Here is a 17,197-nt window from a genome sequence, read left to right on the forward strand (position 1 = left end):
AGCTCAAAAGTAGAAGGGGAGAATTCCGAAGGTCACACTAAATATTATCGCAGTAGGGAATATAAATTGAGTCCGAAGACTGCTTAGAAGGTCCTACGTTTCAGAGAAAAACACAAGGGTTATATATCAGATTTTATTTATTTATTTATTTATTTATTTATTTATTTATTTATTTATTTATTTATTTATTTATTTATTTATTTATTTATTTATTTATTTATTTATTTATTTATTTATTTATTTATTTATTCCTGACTTACATTTGTGGCGAAGTTAGGGCCCACGGCCCTCTCTTACACTTAACCACTATAAACAAAATTTAAAAATGTAAACATAAAAGGACATAGAAATTCTAAAAAGAAATAAAACTACGGACAGATAATTCTAAGACTAAGTTAGGCCTACATATCAGTACAGCAATTAATGTGACAATACTACTACTACTACTACTACTACTACTACTACTACTACTACTACTACTAATAATAATAATAATAATAATAATAATAATAATAATAATAATAGTAATAAATGAAGAAAACCCATTTACACAACATACACACAATGAATCACACAACTCAGTTTTATGTTCCCAGGAAAAACTTTCTGCAGGCAGATTTGAATTTATGAGAGGAAGTAAGGTGCCGAATGTCCATTGGCAGTGTATTCCAGAGTCTCGATGCGGTAACTAAAAAGGAATGATTGTAGGAATTCGTTCGACTTAGTGGAATTTCAAGTAGGGAACCAGAACGGGTACTAATTTCATGGAATGAGGAAAGGAAACGAAAATTAGAAGAGAGGCAAGTAGGAGTATTCGTCGAGAGCACTTGGTAAACAAGTGTCATTAGGTGAAACTTCCTTCGTTCATTTATGCGTAGCCATTCCAATGTTTTGAAATATGGTGTAACATGAGCGTCATGTCGCAGTTGGAAGGCATATCGTATGCATGAGTTTTGTGCTCGCTGAAGTCTCAAAGCTTGTTCAGCATTTTAAGGAAAAATGATGAAATTTTCCCCCCAAAACACACGCCGGTACAATTTTATATTCAGGTAAATTCTAAAATTACCTGTCAGTGCTGGATCTTCTTCAAGCCAGCCACCCTCTACCTCCTGCCACCTGTCTCTTCTAACCTCCGCCAAGTAGCACTCTCAATCACAGGAGCAAATCAGACAAGCGCTCTCATTAATTAGCTCAGCGGGGTAAAGTTCTAGAACATATTAGAATCCCGGGTGCTGATAGGCTAATTTTCCATACACTAGGCTGAGTTCTGATTGGTAGAGAACTTAGTTATAGGCATATGACAGGTTGATTTCATTAGAGGAGGAACCAGATGAAGTGTTGACAACTTCGGCACAAAAAAACAATAACCAGTAAAAGGGTTTACCAACTATAACAAATTAAATTTCTCCGGCGATAAACTAGGACTTATTCCATCAGAGATCGCTAGAAAATAGATGCCAGAGCCTTCTAACCATCGGAGAAGAAAGCTTCAGAAAGTATTAAAAGTTCTTAGTCACAGTTAGGGATGCCGTAGTGGAGAAACTGCACTAAAAAAAATTAATCTTAACAAAATCAATGCCAATCTCACCAAGTATCCGAAGGTGTACCGCTAGAATTTCTGAATGATGCTTTTGCCCAGAAACAAGATGCTTCAAACTTTATTCATATGACACTTTATGATTTTTTCTTTTTCACAGTTTGATTTACCTCGCACCGACATGGATACGTCTTACGACGACGATGGGATAGGACAAGCCTAGGAGTGGGAAGGAAGCGGCCGTGGCCTTAATTAAGGTATAGCCACAGGATGTGCTTAGTGTGAAAATGGGAAACCAACGAAAAACATCTTCAGAGCTACCGACAGTGGGGTTCGAACCCACTATCTCGCGGATGCAAGCTAACAGCTGCGCGTCCCCAACCGCACGGCCAGCTCAACCAGTACGCTTTGATGATAATGGGTTTTAATTTTAGGCTATATGCGTCCTATGTCCCTAATGCCAGCCTTACCTCAACTCACATCACTGATCATCACACAAGGAAAACAAGAAAAAATGCATTGACTTCTTAGGAGCCACAAATCCATTTTTTTTAATCTCCAGATTTAATTTCCGATATATATAATTTGTTTGTTTGTGAGGATTTAAATTCGGAAGTGACCTGCCCAGTTATTTTATGTCTATTTTTTCAGTGAGCGTCCTACTTCTAAATGGAATTTGTAACAATTCGTGTATTTTATTCATTGTTATACTTGATTTTACCCACTACATTCCTGCAAAGTGACACTGACGTACCTATGGTACAGAAAGAACATTGGCCCGTCGTGCCCGTGCTTTGCTATCTTCAAATATAAATCAAAACAAATTTCATCAAAGAATCTAGCTTGCAGATCTCGATTCAAAGAGCATACTTGAAGGATTCAAATTTACTACAAAGCTACACACATGTATAAACTTTGAAGGAATATTCACAGCACCAGATGTAATTAAATCCAAGATAATTTAACGTCACCGATCGAAAACGCAGAAAAGTTAGCAATTCTGATATGTTGTGCTTGCGTTCTGTTTTTTTAAATTTCGTGTGGCTATTTCTAGCCGAGTGCAGCCCTTGTAAGGCAGACCCTCCGATGAGGGGAGGGCGGCATCTGCCATGTGTAGGTAACTGCGTGTTATTGTGGTGCAGGATAGTGTTATGTGTGGTGTGTGAGTTGCAGGGATGTTGGGGACAGCACAAACACCCAGCCACCGGGCCATTGGAATTAACCGATGAAGGTTAAAATCCCCGACCCGGCCGGGAATCGAACCCGGAACCCTCTGAACCGAAAGACAGAACGCTGACCATTCTGCCAACGAGTCGGACTTGCGTTCTGGTAGGTAAAGGTAACTGTGTCACCAACTTACATTAAAGAAACATTGGAGAATTCATTGCAAAAATAGCAGATTTTATTATTATAAAGTAGCAGTTTCCCGCTGGCTCCGCCCGCAATTTACAAAGTATGGTGTTGTTCGTTACTATCCTCACGAATGTATTTGCAAAGTTTCGAGTTAATGAAATAAAGCACATGATCTGCTGTGGTAATAGAATGTAATACTATGTCAACAAAACACTAAAATACATCACACAAAGAAATTGAATTAAACGTTCCTTGGAACAACACTACGCGCCGAACTGTTAAAACGTCCTTCAAAGACCTTCGTCATGGAAACAAATGTACTCATAACTTTTCTCAAAATCTGCCAATTTAAGTAGTTATTACCTCAAAAGAAAGCTATTGACCCACTGAGTGTTTTTAGACCAAAACTAACTGCATACCTTAATTAGAACCAAAGATATGATTGCTTTAATGAGAAAGAAATGTTGAAGAAATGAGACGTCAAATTGAATGTGCACTAATAACTCTCCTCAGAATCAACCGATTTGAATAGTTAAGAGCTGAAATGAAAGAGCTTGATCCACTGCGTGTTCTTAGGCCAAAACGAACTCCGTAACTCAATTATAACCAAATATATGATTGCTTCAAAGAGACAAAAAATTGAAAAAATCAAATAATTTGAGGAAAGCGGAAGTTCAGTGATTTATAGTACCTGATGACAAATCTGTGCATGAACGTCTTTCAGTTAAAAGACGAATGAAGGAAATCGGCCGGATAGAATGGCCGAACTGACTGACTTTAGTTTTCATAATTTTTTTAAATATATAGATAGGGAATTTATTGTCGCCATTTACGCTTTCACGGCCCGTACTTATAGACATGATACTGTATAGGCTTTTGGGCTTATGCCGTGTCAAGAAAATAAGGTGAAATTCTTTACGTATTGCAGAGAACTGTGTTCTGCGTCCTCAGAAGAAACCTCGACCGTCTACGAGAAAGGCTTCTTAAAGAATGACTCTTAAAATTTAGACGTTATAATAGAAGTGGAAATGGTACGTTCATTCGCCACCAGACGTGGCACAACGCTAGCGTTCGAAGCGGAGGCTGACCGAACCATCAGAATCAGTCCAAGCGGTTCACATAACGTGTGTACGTAACATATGACATTGACAGGTGTATGACATAGACACAAGCCTAGAATGAACTTATTTTCGTCGCTATTACGAGTTTTGAAAAATCTCTAAACGTATATTTTAACGCTAGAGAACTAAGCATATCTTGTCATTAAAATACGAGGGCTGGAAATAAAGTATTGGCAATATTAATAGAACGCAATATTTAATGAACTAACAAGTACAATTGCATTGCAGTCCTTCAGTGCAGTCACCTGCAAAGTATGTTATCTTTTGCCAAATGTTGAGAAGCCGTTGAGACCGTTGGCAAGGCGTTCTCTTTTGAGGACAGTGACGGAGCGCCCTACTGCGCGGAGTACAGATGCTACGTCACCAAATCGGTGTCCTCGGAGGGGTTCCTTGAACTTAGGAAACTGGTCGAAGTCACAAGGATTCATGTCTGATTAGTACAGAGGTTGTTCCAAGAGCTCCCAATGCCATCGACCGTTGCAATAAGAGCTTGAAAGTGTTTGCGACATGACAACGTGCGTTGTCATGCAACACGATAGTGGGATCGTCTCGTATAAACGTGAAAGTTGCGCCTCATAGCCGGACGCAGATGTCGCTCCAGAAAGCGGCAATACTAGTCACTGTTGTTGGTTTGTCCCTCAGTCACAGTATGTGTAAGAATAACAGCCTCGTGGTCCTATGCCATAATCAGCATGAACTTCACCCGACTGGATTCCTGTAGAAATTTCTGTGGATGTAGTGAACCTGGGTGACACTATTCATTTGACTGATTCTTTAATTCAAGCTGGTAGGCACGTCTCATCAATGGCGACATGAGGCTGCAGAAATGCGTCTCCTTCGTTGCGGTATCTGTCCAGGTGGATGCCAGTCAATGCGTACCGGTGCAAATCCTGTACGTCGGTGAGTTGATGTGGAAACCAACGGTACGCAATTTTCCTCATGGTATGACATTTCGTCAGTATGTGTCACACCGTTTGATGACTGAGACCAACCTCTACAGATAATTCAGGCACATTCCATCGTTGATCTAAGGAAACGAGACCATTCACGATGTAAATCTGATCTTGAGGAATGGACGGCCGACCAGTGTGGTGTGAATCCGCAGGCTCATTCCGACCTGTACGAAACGCCTTGACGCATCGTGGAACCGTCCTATACGGTACTGCATTCTCGCCACAGGCTTCACGTAATCCTCGATAACATTATGATGCACTTTTACCACGAGCAACCTCGATTTTAATTCACGAACACTGATCACCTTTTGAAAACATGTTTAGAACAGTGAAATCGACACTCTTTAATTCAACGCCACACAGCAACAAAACTCCCAATTGGATGTCCGTCAAATGCACACTATAGTAGTGATGGGTCGTTCATGAACGAACTGACTCTTTTGAACGACTCATTGGAGAGAGCTAGCTCAGAGCTAGCTCTCTCAATGAGAGTCGACTCTTGTAAGAGCTAGCTCCCTCCTTGCTCCTTGAGAGCTAGCACGAGCCGACTCTTTTATCAACAGCTAGTCGTTCAATTACGAGTCGGCTCTTGCATGAGCTAGCTCCCTCCTTGCTCCCTGAGAGCTAGCACGAGCCGACTCTTTTATCAGCAGCGACTCCAAGAAAGAGCTAGCTCGTCACATCGACTCTCGTTCATTTCTAGCCAATGCCATGCCTCAGATAATCACGTGACGTACTGAAGCCGCTTTCTTTTTTATAGGCTGCCCAGTCTAGCCTCTTCCCGCATTCAGTTAGTGCTCTGAGTGCAGTGGTTCTGGTCTGTTTGTTAGGTACGTTTTTGTGCCATAGTTCTGGCAACTTGCAACGTAACGAAACAATGAAATGAAATAAACAACATGTTATTGAGCAATACTTACCTGTTCACTTCCTGTATGCACTCATAATCTATGAAGGATGTTCGGGTTAACTAACCTCAACTAAGCACGAACAAACAGTCGCTATCCAGAATACTGAATATACCACTCAGCAAGTGGAAACGGCGTAGTTTTATTCTGTCTGAAATAATTAAGAAATACTCTGACAAATCCTCATCTGTTTCTTAAATGAGTTAGTAGTTATGAATTAACATATTGCCGAAATCTTTCGGTTTTACGGTACAGTGGATAAAATAATATACCGTAGTTTTAAATCGAATTAAGGCAAATAGAAAATAACACTAGTTTTGGCTTAAAAATATAGGCTAAATAACTCATACCAACGTGTATACCGCAGTACATTTTCAAATAATTATTTATTGACGTGTAAGAAGTCCGACTCCTTAGCTGGATGGTCAGCATTGAGACCCTCGCTGCAGAGGGTCCCGGATTCGATTCTCGGCCAAGTCGGGAATGTAATTCTTCTGGCTCGGGAACTGGGTGTTTGTGTTTGTTCCAACACTTTCCTCTTCATATTCAGACAACACACCACAATACCAACCACCATAGAAACACGCAATATTGATTACATCCCCCCGCATAAGGTTAGCGTCAGGAAGGACATCCGGTCATAAAACAGGGCCAGCCGGGCTGAGTGACTCAAACGGTTGAGGCGCTGGCCTACTGACACCAACTTGGCAGGTTCGATCCTGGCTCAGTCCGGTGGTATTTGAAGGTGCTCCAATACGTCAGCCTTGTGTCGGTAGATTTACTGTCACGTAAAAGAACCCCTGCGGGGCTAAATTCTGGCACCTCGGCGTCTCCGAAAACCGTAAATGTAGTTGGTGGGACGTAAAGCCAGTAACATTATTACTTATTAAAAAACAGGGCCAAATCCACATTTGCGGAACAGTTCGCACCCGCGAATCCACAAGTGTGGGAAAAGTGGTCAAAGCGGAAGAAGTTTAGATAGTGTAAGGAATGCCAATATATCGAACATATACAACTCATACGGTTTAATCGTTCTTGAAAAAAAAAAAAAAATAGAAGAGAGTGTGACCATACTGTACACGAAAAATAGGCAAAATGCTATGCGTACTGTAGTATACTTGGTTATATGTACATTTGTGCTGATAGTAGTTTCCATTATTTTCGCTAAAGATCGCGTTTAATCAGTTATGTTTCCTACGCTGCATTAATGAATGAAAGAATCTGTTGTCCCAACGCGGAGTGTTTTAAGTGAGAAACTTTCTGCAGCTCCAGTCGAAAGAGGATATTCTGGTGACATCTTTTGAGTGAAATGTAAACTACGTGCTTATCTGGATTGCCGGGGTCGAACGGAAGTATTGCCAATATCTCGAACATACGTCCCGTACGGTGCATTCAATCTTGAAAGACATCATTTTAAGGAGAATGGAACTTAGGCAAAGTAATATTAGATGTTATCAATCAACACTGTATATTTGCGACACGTTTCTCCGTTACTGTGTATAAAACTTTATCATTGGATTAATTGCGAATGTTGGCAGCGATGTACTTTTGTTTTATTCCAAGAGTAGCGTACCAAACTGTACATTGTGTTGCCATCTGTTGTGTAAAAGGTGAACTATCTCGCACCATCTCGCTCCTTCAAATAAAAACGGGAGTCATGATTAATCTAGAAGATGTAAAATCACGCTATTTTGGGCGTTTCTGAATAAAAAACTCATGGCTTAGTGTATACTATAGTAACTTACATCCCATTACATTCTTAAACAATTATTTATTAACGTGTAAGTATTGCCAATATCATGAACATACGTCTCGTCACGGTGCATTCAGTCTTGAAAAGCATCATTTTAAGAAGAAAGGAACATGGGCAAAGTAATATTAGATGTTATCCATTAATACTGCATATTTGTTAATCATTTCTTCGTTACTGTATATAAAGCTTTATAGTTAGATTATTTGCCAATGTTGCCAGGAGTGCATTTGTTTATTTGTTTTATTTCAAGAGAAGCTTTCTGAACTAGACGTTGTGCTGCCATCTGTTGTGGAAAATATAAACTATTTGCGCTATATCGTTCGTTCCCGGAAGTCATACAGAGCGACCGGAAGTCATAAAGAGCCGTCTGCCCTAAACCGGATGAACGAATGAACGAACGAACCTGGAGCGGAGAGCGGCCTCTGACTTCCTGGCTCGCTCCTACCTTTCCGCTCCCAAGAGTCGACTCTTTTGAACGACTCTCAGTTAGGAGCGGGAGCGAATGAGCTAGCTCCCTCAAAAGAGCTAGTTCGACCCATCACTACACTATAGGTCTTTTCTACTCTGATGCTGGGCGGCCATCATGCTGTCAGAGGAAGTGGGGTGCGGGCAGTATGTCACTGCCCAATCAGGTAAAAGATCGCCTGGCGGTGGCGCTGAGAACTATCAGTCTCCCGGGGAGTTTGCCGCGCTCACTTCGCTCTCCGAACTGCTGTGTTGCCGAGTAGCCTTGCAGTATGTGTGTGGCTTTTACGAGGAGCTTGCTTGACGAGTTTGTTTTAAGATAATTCTTGTTTTAGAAGTAATTCTTGCCGCGTCCTTTACTGCATTATTCAATTAGTGTGCTCGTGACATGTGATGTGACGTTAGTTTGTTTCTATTTGTATTGCTCAATGTTGTATCTAACAACTGCACTATATATCTTACAATGGCGAAGAGGAAGGAGATTAGGAACCAGGGTAGAAAGGTGATCAGCAATGTTCATGAATATTTTCAAAAGGAAGCAGAAAATAATGGCCCTTTAGTCAGTGTGTATAAAGTGCAGCAGAGAGCGTCGGAAGCTTGTCAAGTTAGTGCCCGAACCGTTCAGCGTATAGTAAAGGACTGCAAAGCCATTACCTACCCAGTCATCTGGTTCCATCTCGTTTCAATCACCGCGCAAACGAATCAAAAGGAACTGTATAACAAAGGCAATCGACAGATTCCATAAAGATGTAATAAGAAGAACTCACCTCAGTTACGGTATTACGTAAAGGGTGGATACCCGGCACTGAACAAATGTGTTGTGTAACTCTGTACTTTTGAACGAATTATCTTTCGATCTGTTGTCAGTGCACTTTTTATATGCATCATTAATTAACTCGTATCGTACTACATCGAAGATATAGTAAAATGTGAAAAATAAGCAAAGTCACCTCCGTACAGGCCATGAAGGCCCTTGGAGGAGTGGAAGGTAAAGGCTTCTACCACTGTTAACCTCGGCACGTGATGGGGTAGAGTGGTTAGCTCTACGCCCGACCGCCTTTGCCCCCAGGAATTAACCTGGTACTCATTTTTGGTGTAGGCTGAGTGAACCTCAGGGCCATATGCACCTCTGGAAGTGGAAATCTTGTTTCTTAAATTTTACGACTTCCTGACGGGGATTTGAACCCAAGTCCTTCCGGGCGAACCGAGCACGCCTTTACCGCCTCGGCCAGGCAGCCCCTAAAATGTGAATAAATAAATAAATAAATAAATAAATAAATAAATAAATAAATAAATAAATAAATAAATAAATAAATAAATAAATAAATAAAACTCATCCACAGGCCATACTCGAACTATAACATACGAAGCTCTGTATTTCAAAGTTATGTGGATTTCAACACAACTTTAACACGCGCGTGGGCGCTCCTGGCAACGTTGTATTAGTGGCCTCTGTCCCTTTCCCTTAACGGCCTCTCACGTCGTGCTGGATTGGTCGGCCCCATGCTCCCCGCTTCCCCTGACAGTATGTAGTCCGCCCGCCATCAGAACAGAAAAGACCTTTACACAACGATAACTGAGCCACCTGACCGATCCCATATCTTATTTGCGCATGCCCGATCTCCTGCGAGTGTCTGGACTACGTTGCCACTACTTAATTTACAACCCTCATAAATCGCTAAATATAGGCTGGGTGTTGTCAACATTGTGATTGTCATATGCTGTTACCTGATGGCTGTCCGACTCGTTGGCTGAACGGTCAGCGTACTGGCCTTCTGTTCAGAGGGTCCCGGGTTCGATTCTCGGCCGGGTCTGGGATTTTAACCTTAATTGGTTAATTCCAACGGCACGGGGGCTGGGTGTATGTGATGTCTTCATCATCATTTCATCCTCATCACGTCGCGCAGGTCGCCTACTGGCGTCAAATAGAAAGACCTGCACCCGGCGAGCCGAATCCGTCCTGGGATATCCCGGCACTAAAAGCCATACGACATTTCAGCTGATGGTTGATATATGCAGCAGTTTTGATTTGTGCTTGCAACATGCTGCACTCTAGTGGTTGAAACTGAAGAATCGTCCCACGTGGCCTCTGGCACTCCCTCAGCCCCTAATCTATACCATAAAAAATATAAGTTTTGTCTGCACATTTTCAAAGAATGGTATTTCTGTTTCGGACGTGTCCATAGTAATAAGGAAATACACCAACAAGCTAGAATAACATAGAGGGGATGTATGCTTGACATCAGCGCTCCTTGCGGAGGCAAATTCATAAAGGGGAGCCATGTTTCGAGTTGCCAAATATAGCGAGTTGGCGCGAGAACATATGACCAGGTGACATGGAGCTTGTGCGTGCTGATTGAACATCGAGAGTTTTAAGACGTGAAAAGTTAGATTCTCGCCTTCATGAATTCCAGCCAGCCATATGCTCAGAGTACGGCTGCACTAATCGGAGTAGGCAAGGTGATTGCTAATGCTCCCTTTTATCAGACTTATCATAAGTGATGATTTCTTGGTACTTGTTTACCTTTGGCCTTTAGAGGGTTAATTTTCTTTCCCATCGGGTATTCATGCATACTTCATTGAAATTTCATATTTAAGTTCTTTCTTTTTTCCTCTCCATAATGGTCCTGAAGGCCATGTGTCACTCTCTGTGTCTTGTGCTTCGGGATTGTTTGATGTAGGCTTATTTCAGTCAAAGATACGCCAAGGATGCTAAATACAGTATTTTACTGCTGTTTGTGAAATGTATCCAGAGTTTGTTGTAGACGTCAGTCGCATTAATATTTAAAATTAGTCTACACTTCATAATAGACAAGTTTCAAGATTGAACACTGGAACCATACTCCAGTTGGGGTCTTACCAGAGACTTATATGCCCTCTCCCTTAAATCCTTACTACAACCCCCAAACACCCACTTAACCATGCGCAGAGATCTGTACCCTTTATTTACAATCCTATTTATGTGATTACCCCAATGAAGATCTTTCTTTATATTAACACCCAGGTACTTACAATGATTCACACAAGGAACTTTCCTCCCCTCATCGCAGGAATTGAAACTGAGAGGACTTTTCCAATTGGTGAAACTCACAACCTGACTTTTAACCCCGTTCATCATCATACCATTGCCTACCGTCCATCTCACGACAATATCGAGGTCACTTTGTAATAGCTCACAATCTTGTGACTTATTTATTTCTCTATACAGAATAACATCATCCGCAAAAAGCCTTATCTCTGACCCCATTTCTTTGCTCATATCATTTATATATATGAAAACATAAAGGTCCAATTCCTTGAGGAATTCCTCTTTTAATTATTACATGGTCAGATAAAGCTTCGCCTCCTCTAATACTCCGAGATATATTTTCTAGAAGTATAGCCACCCATTCAGTCACTCTTTTGTCTAGTCCTCTTGTACTCATTTTTTCCAGCAGTCTCCCATGATCCACACTATCAAATGCCTTTAGACAGGTCAATCGCAATACAATCCAGTTTACTTCCTGAATCCAAGATATCTTGGTGGAATCCTACAAGTTGAGATTTAGAAGAATAATCTTTCCTAAACCCTAACTGTCATCTATCGAACCAACTTTTCATTTTGCAAACATGTCTAATGTAATCGGAAAGAATGCTTTCTCAAAGCTTACACGCAATGCATGTCAAACTGACGGGCTTTAATTTTCAGCTTAATGTTTATCACCCTTTCCTTTATACACAGGGACTACTATAGCAACTCTCCATTCATCTGGTACAGCTCCTTCATGCAAAAAATATAATTAAATAAGTTCTTCAGATGTGGTACCATATCCCAACCCATCATCTTTAGTATATAAGTATTATCAATTTCTACCGCTTTCCAAGTTTTCTTATTGTAAATGTCGTTGTTATCATAGGTGAAATTTAATCCTTCTTAGTATTAGTCATCTCCCCTAACTGGACATTATCCCTGTAACCAACAGTCTTTACATACTGCTGACTGAATACTTCTGCCTTTTGAATATCCTCACATACATACTCCTCTTGTTCATTAATGATTCCTGGAATGTCATTCTTGGAACCTGTTTCTGTCTTAAAGTACCTACATACACCCTTCCATTTTTCACTAAAATGTGTATGACTGCCAATTATGCTTGCCATCTTGTTATTCTTAGCTGACTTCCTTGCTAGATTCAATTTCCTGGTAAGTTCCTTGAATATCTCCTTACCTCCACAGCCATTTCTAATTCTATTCCTTTCCAACCTGCACCTCTGTCTTAGTCTCTTTAATGCTCTGTTATAATATAGTGGGTCTTTACTATTCCTTATCACCTTTAAAAGAACAAACCTGTTTTCACATTCCTCAACAATTGCTTTAAACCCATCCCAGAGTCCGTTTACATTTTGATTTACCGTTTTCCACCGACCATACTTATTTTTTTGCAAACTCCCTCATGCCTGTTTTATCAGCTATATGGCACTGCTTAATACTCATACTTTAAAGTCCTGCCTTTCTCTCACATTTAATTTTAACTACGACAAAATCAGTTTCGTGCTCACTAATACCATCTATTACTTCGATTTCTCTATAGAGCTCATGTGGTTTTACCAGAACCACGTCCAGAATGTTCTTCCCTCTAATTTCTTCTATCACTTTCTGATTCAGCTGTCCTTCCCATATTAACTTATTTTCCATTTTTGGTCATATTCCCTGTCGTTCGCATTACCTTCCCAATTGTCATTTGGTAAATTGAGATCTCCCGCTACAATCACACTCCTTTCCAAATCGTTTCCTACGTAGCTGATTATCTCATCAAATAATTCTGAATCAGCGTCAGCGCTACCCTTTCTCGGCCTGTACCTTCCAAAGATATCAAGTTGCCATTTATCTTTAGAAATGAGCTGTACATCTAGAATTTCATGTTTGTCATCTTTAACTTTTTCGCAACTTACAAATTCTTCTTTCTCCAGAATGAATACTCTCCCTCGTACCATTCCTATCCTATCTCTACGATACACACTCCAGTTCCGTGAGAAAATTTCTGCATCCATTATATCATTTCTCAGCCATTATTCAACTCCTATTACAATATCTGGTAAGTATATATATATATATCTATTAAATTACTTAATTCTATTCCTTTCTTTACAATACTTCTGCAGTTCAACACTAACATTTTTATGTCATCCCTACTTGACTTCCTGATCCATGTACCCTTACATCCGTTCCCTAGAACACCCCGTTTCCCTTAATGTACCTCCCTATAACCCTTCTAAATACATTTCCTAACTTATACATACCACTGCGGTTTAAGTGAAAGCCATCTGAGCTCAGATCCCTATCTCCTACCCACCAATTAGGATCTAGAAATCTCAATCCTAGTTTCCCACATACCTACCCCATAGCCTCATTTAAATCCCCAGTCACCTTCCAATCAGTATCCCTCCTTCTACACAGTATTCCACTGATAACAATCTCCGCTTCCTTAAACTTCGCCCGTGCTTCATTTACCAGATCCCACACATCCCCAACTATGCTGGTACTTATACTTGCTTGCCTTGCGTTGTTCGTACCAGCGTTAAACACTATCACCTTCTCCTTTCCCTCCTCCTTCTTGTCTCCTTTCCTTAACGTCTGCCTCAACCTTACTCCTGGATAACACTCTACCCCGGTTCCCTTTCCTCATATACCATACCACGGTCAACTAGCTCTACGCTGCGCACCTTATGCTGCCTTGACATTGGGTCCACGAACTATAATCACAGTAGTTTCACAGCCACGTGGCGCTGGATGCCTAAGATTGAGCGGTAGAAAATAATACTCCTCCGTGGAAAATGTATTGACTTTACCAATTTATCTTAGTTTATTAGTATTGATGAAGGTTGTTATAAAGGTTAATATTGTTAAAATTAATAATACAAAGGGCTACTTTCGTTGATATTTGCCAAAATAATGTGTGAAATTCAATTCCATTTACAGGCAACATTGTATTCTTATGAATATAGAAGAATGTATGGTATTACAGATAGTTGGTGGTCAAGTGCATATTATGTCTTAAATAATGTTTTGCATTTGATGACATATGTTCAGGTTAGAAAAGATCGAAGCAGAAAAACATTTGAAACACTTTCATCCAGATTTCAACAATCGTCTTCGGATCAACACTGAGAACAGGACGGTACTGTTGTGTACTGCACCTGTAGGAACAATAGAAATCCACAGTCTTTATGGAGTGAAGAAAACTATTGGCTTGTTCAAAAACATTTCTGAACCATACGACTACACTCAAGGTGGTAAAAGTAGTAAGAACCATACTGAATTACTGTTAAAGAGAACAGTAGAAGAATTGATATCGAACGACAAGAAGACTGACAAATGGTAAGTAGATATCTTCCCCTTATTCTTCTTCTTATTATTATTCTCTAGCCTGTTGACGACCACACCTGAACATAGACATCTTCATTTCCCTTTTATATCATCCTCTGTTGTGCAGTCAGTATCTGACGCTCTAGAGAAAGCACCTCTCCATCTGTTAGGTGGTCTGCCTAGGACAACTCGGTCCATCCTTTAGTTTAGCGTCGGCAAGTTCTTGTCACAATATTACATACATTCCCTTGGTTTACTAGCTAAATCTCTATAAGTCCCGATTTATAGGTGCTTTCTACACCCAATAACAGCATCACACGCTCACTACACCGATATTTGTTTCACTTATTATTATTATTATTATTATTATTATTATTATTATTATTATTATTATTATTATTATTATCATCTTCATTTACATGATGATTAATTTCAAATCACATATATATAAGTTCTACACTTGGGAGGTCACGTGTTCGAAGGTGGTTCGTGTCCGTTAGTTCCATATTAATATACGGAAAGACGCGGCGAGATCCTGCGATCTAATAGATGGCAGTATATTACGTCCGTACAGGGTGCCGAGTTTGCCGTCAATCTCATCACATCTATCGCCTGCAACGTGCTTATAAAAGAGCATGTCGACAATGAATGACCTGGGCTTTGCTGAAGTATCCTCCAGAAATAAGTATCTTCCACAGCTGCCGATCCTGAGTTAGCAATCTTTGAATCATTTGCATTTTTCAGCGACTGCAATGAGTTCAAGTTCTCTTTTTTTTAATTTTGATTTTCGGTCTTAAAGAATATTTAGCCAGCTACAATTTTGTATGATCCTGATTATATTAATTATGAACTGAAAATATCCGTCTCTGTGGTATAGTAGTTAGTGTGATTAGCTGACTTCCCCGGAGACCCGGGTTTGATTCCCGGCTCTGCCACGAAATTTGAAAAGTGGTACGAGGGCTGGAACGGAGTTCACTCAGCCTCGGGAGCTCAACTGAGTAGAGGTGGGTTCAATTCCCACTCAGCTATCCTGGAAGTGGTTTTCTGTGGTTTCCCGTTTCTCCTCCAGGCTAATTCCGGGATGGTACCTAACTTAAGGCCACGGCCGCTTCCTTCCCTCCTCCTTGTCTATCCCCTCCAAATCTTCCCATCCCCAACCAACGCCCCTGTTCAGCATAGCAGGTGAGGCCGCCTGGGCGAGATACTGGTCACCCTCTCCAGTTGTATCCCCCGACCGAATGTCTCACGTTCCAGGACACTTCCCTTGAGGAGGCAGAGGTGGGATCTCTCGCTGAGTCCGAGGGGAAAACCAATTCTGAAGTGTAAGCAGATTAAGAAAGAAATAAATAAAGAAAGAATGAATGAAACATTTTGTATGTTTCTGATTATTTATTATGAATCAACTTTGATGAATTAAACTTATACATTTAAGACGAACACAAACACCCAGCTCTGAGCCGGAGAAATTAACGAGACAAGGTTAAAATCCCCGACCCGACCGGGAATCGAACCCGGGACCCCAGTGACCAAACGCCAGCACGCTAACCATTTAGCCATGGAACCGAACCAGTCCTCCTTTATCTACTGATCTTTCTACACGGAACATATCCTCACCATAAATAATAACTGGATGGATTGGATGGTGTGTGGCTTTTAATATCGGAAGGGTCCGAGGACAAGTTCGGCTTGCCAGGTCAAATAGCTTCATATTAAGCTATTTGGTCAGGCGCACGTCTTTTGAATTGACGCTCTTAGGCGATCTGAATGAATAATAATTCATAGTTCAACTCGCTGGCTTACTGTTTCCGGTGTGGGTAGAATTTGTGCCGCATACTACAATTTAGATATGACAAACAAGTTTATATGCCACACTTTTTGAATGATGTTCAGGTTTCGGCTCAAGCTGATTGACAACGTGACGCGTCCCGTTAAAACTACGGTTGTCTAGTGTATGTCAGTATTAAGGTTTATTCCTAATCCGTGTATAATAGTGGTACCACTCGAATGTTCCCCATGATTAGGACCATATTTGAATTTTTTCGAAAGTATGGCAATGTAGTGCCTTTGCTGGCGAGACCTAGTGTTTACAGTGCAATATGTCTTCTGGTCTAGGCTAGAGCAATTTTGTTACTTTCATTGATCTGTCTCAGCTTAATCCTTGGCTTTGACAAAATGGAAGTGACTGAGGTATGAGTGATGCTAGTAATGCCATTCCTTCTGCAGCCAGTCCCTGCTATGAATGGTGTGAAAATGTTGCTCATAGGGTCCGTTGGTCATGCATTTCAGTGGGCTTGGCAGACTGATATGTAATAGCAACTTCTGGCTCGGTGAGGAAAGCAACGGAAATCTACCTCACTCCTCATTTCCCTAGTAGGCCTACGCCTCTTCAGTAATGCCTAGGCCATCTATGACAGCCGATGGCAGAGCTGTTGAGGATCCAACCAGCCTTCGGGCTGAGGACTAGACATACATACATGGCAATGTAAATACATTAACTTCTTGTACAAAGAGTATTTCGGTGTCATATTCTCTAATAAATTATTGTAAAATTATCTGTTTACCGCGACTTCTCAGGCAATTTACAAAAGTGTTGATTCGGAGTTAAGAAGCACATTGCTTAATGAAAATAACACATCGCCAATCGTATCGAATGGTTTGGAATTAGAGATTATAGTTGAAGTTACTTATTCGGAACCTTTTTAATGATTTACTGTAAATGCCTTTATTTTTGCCATCTACCAGCCGCTTCAACCTAGGGTCCCTT

General features: G+C 40.7%; 1 protein-coding gene across 1 annotated transcript in view; it reads left to right on the forward strand.

Moving 5' to 3' along the window:
- The window catches only part of LOC136879324 (uncharacterized), a 154,899-nt gene that overhangs the window by 107,182 nt on the left and 30,520 nt on the right, over positions 1-17,197 (forward strand). Inside the window, exon 7 of the mRNA XM_068228972.1 lies at positions 14,158-14,445. Coding sequence (XP_068085073.1) covers positions 14,158-14,445 — 288 coding nt within the window. The remainder of the gene's footprint in view (positions 1-14,157; positions 14,446-17,197) is intronic.

Source organism: Anabrus simplex, chromosome 8 (assembly GCF_040414725.1).
Source record: "Anabrus simplex isolate iqAnaSimp1 chromosome 8, ASM4041472v1, whole genome shotgun sequence".
Taxonomy (NCBI): Eukaryota; Metazoa; Arthropoda; class Insecta; order Orthoptera; family Tettigoniidae; genus Anabrus; species Anabrus simplex.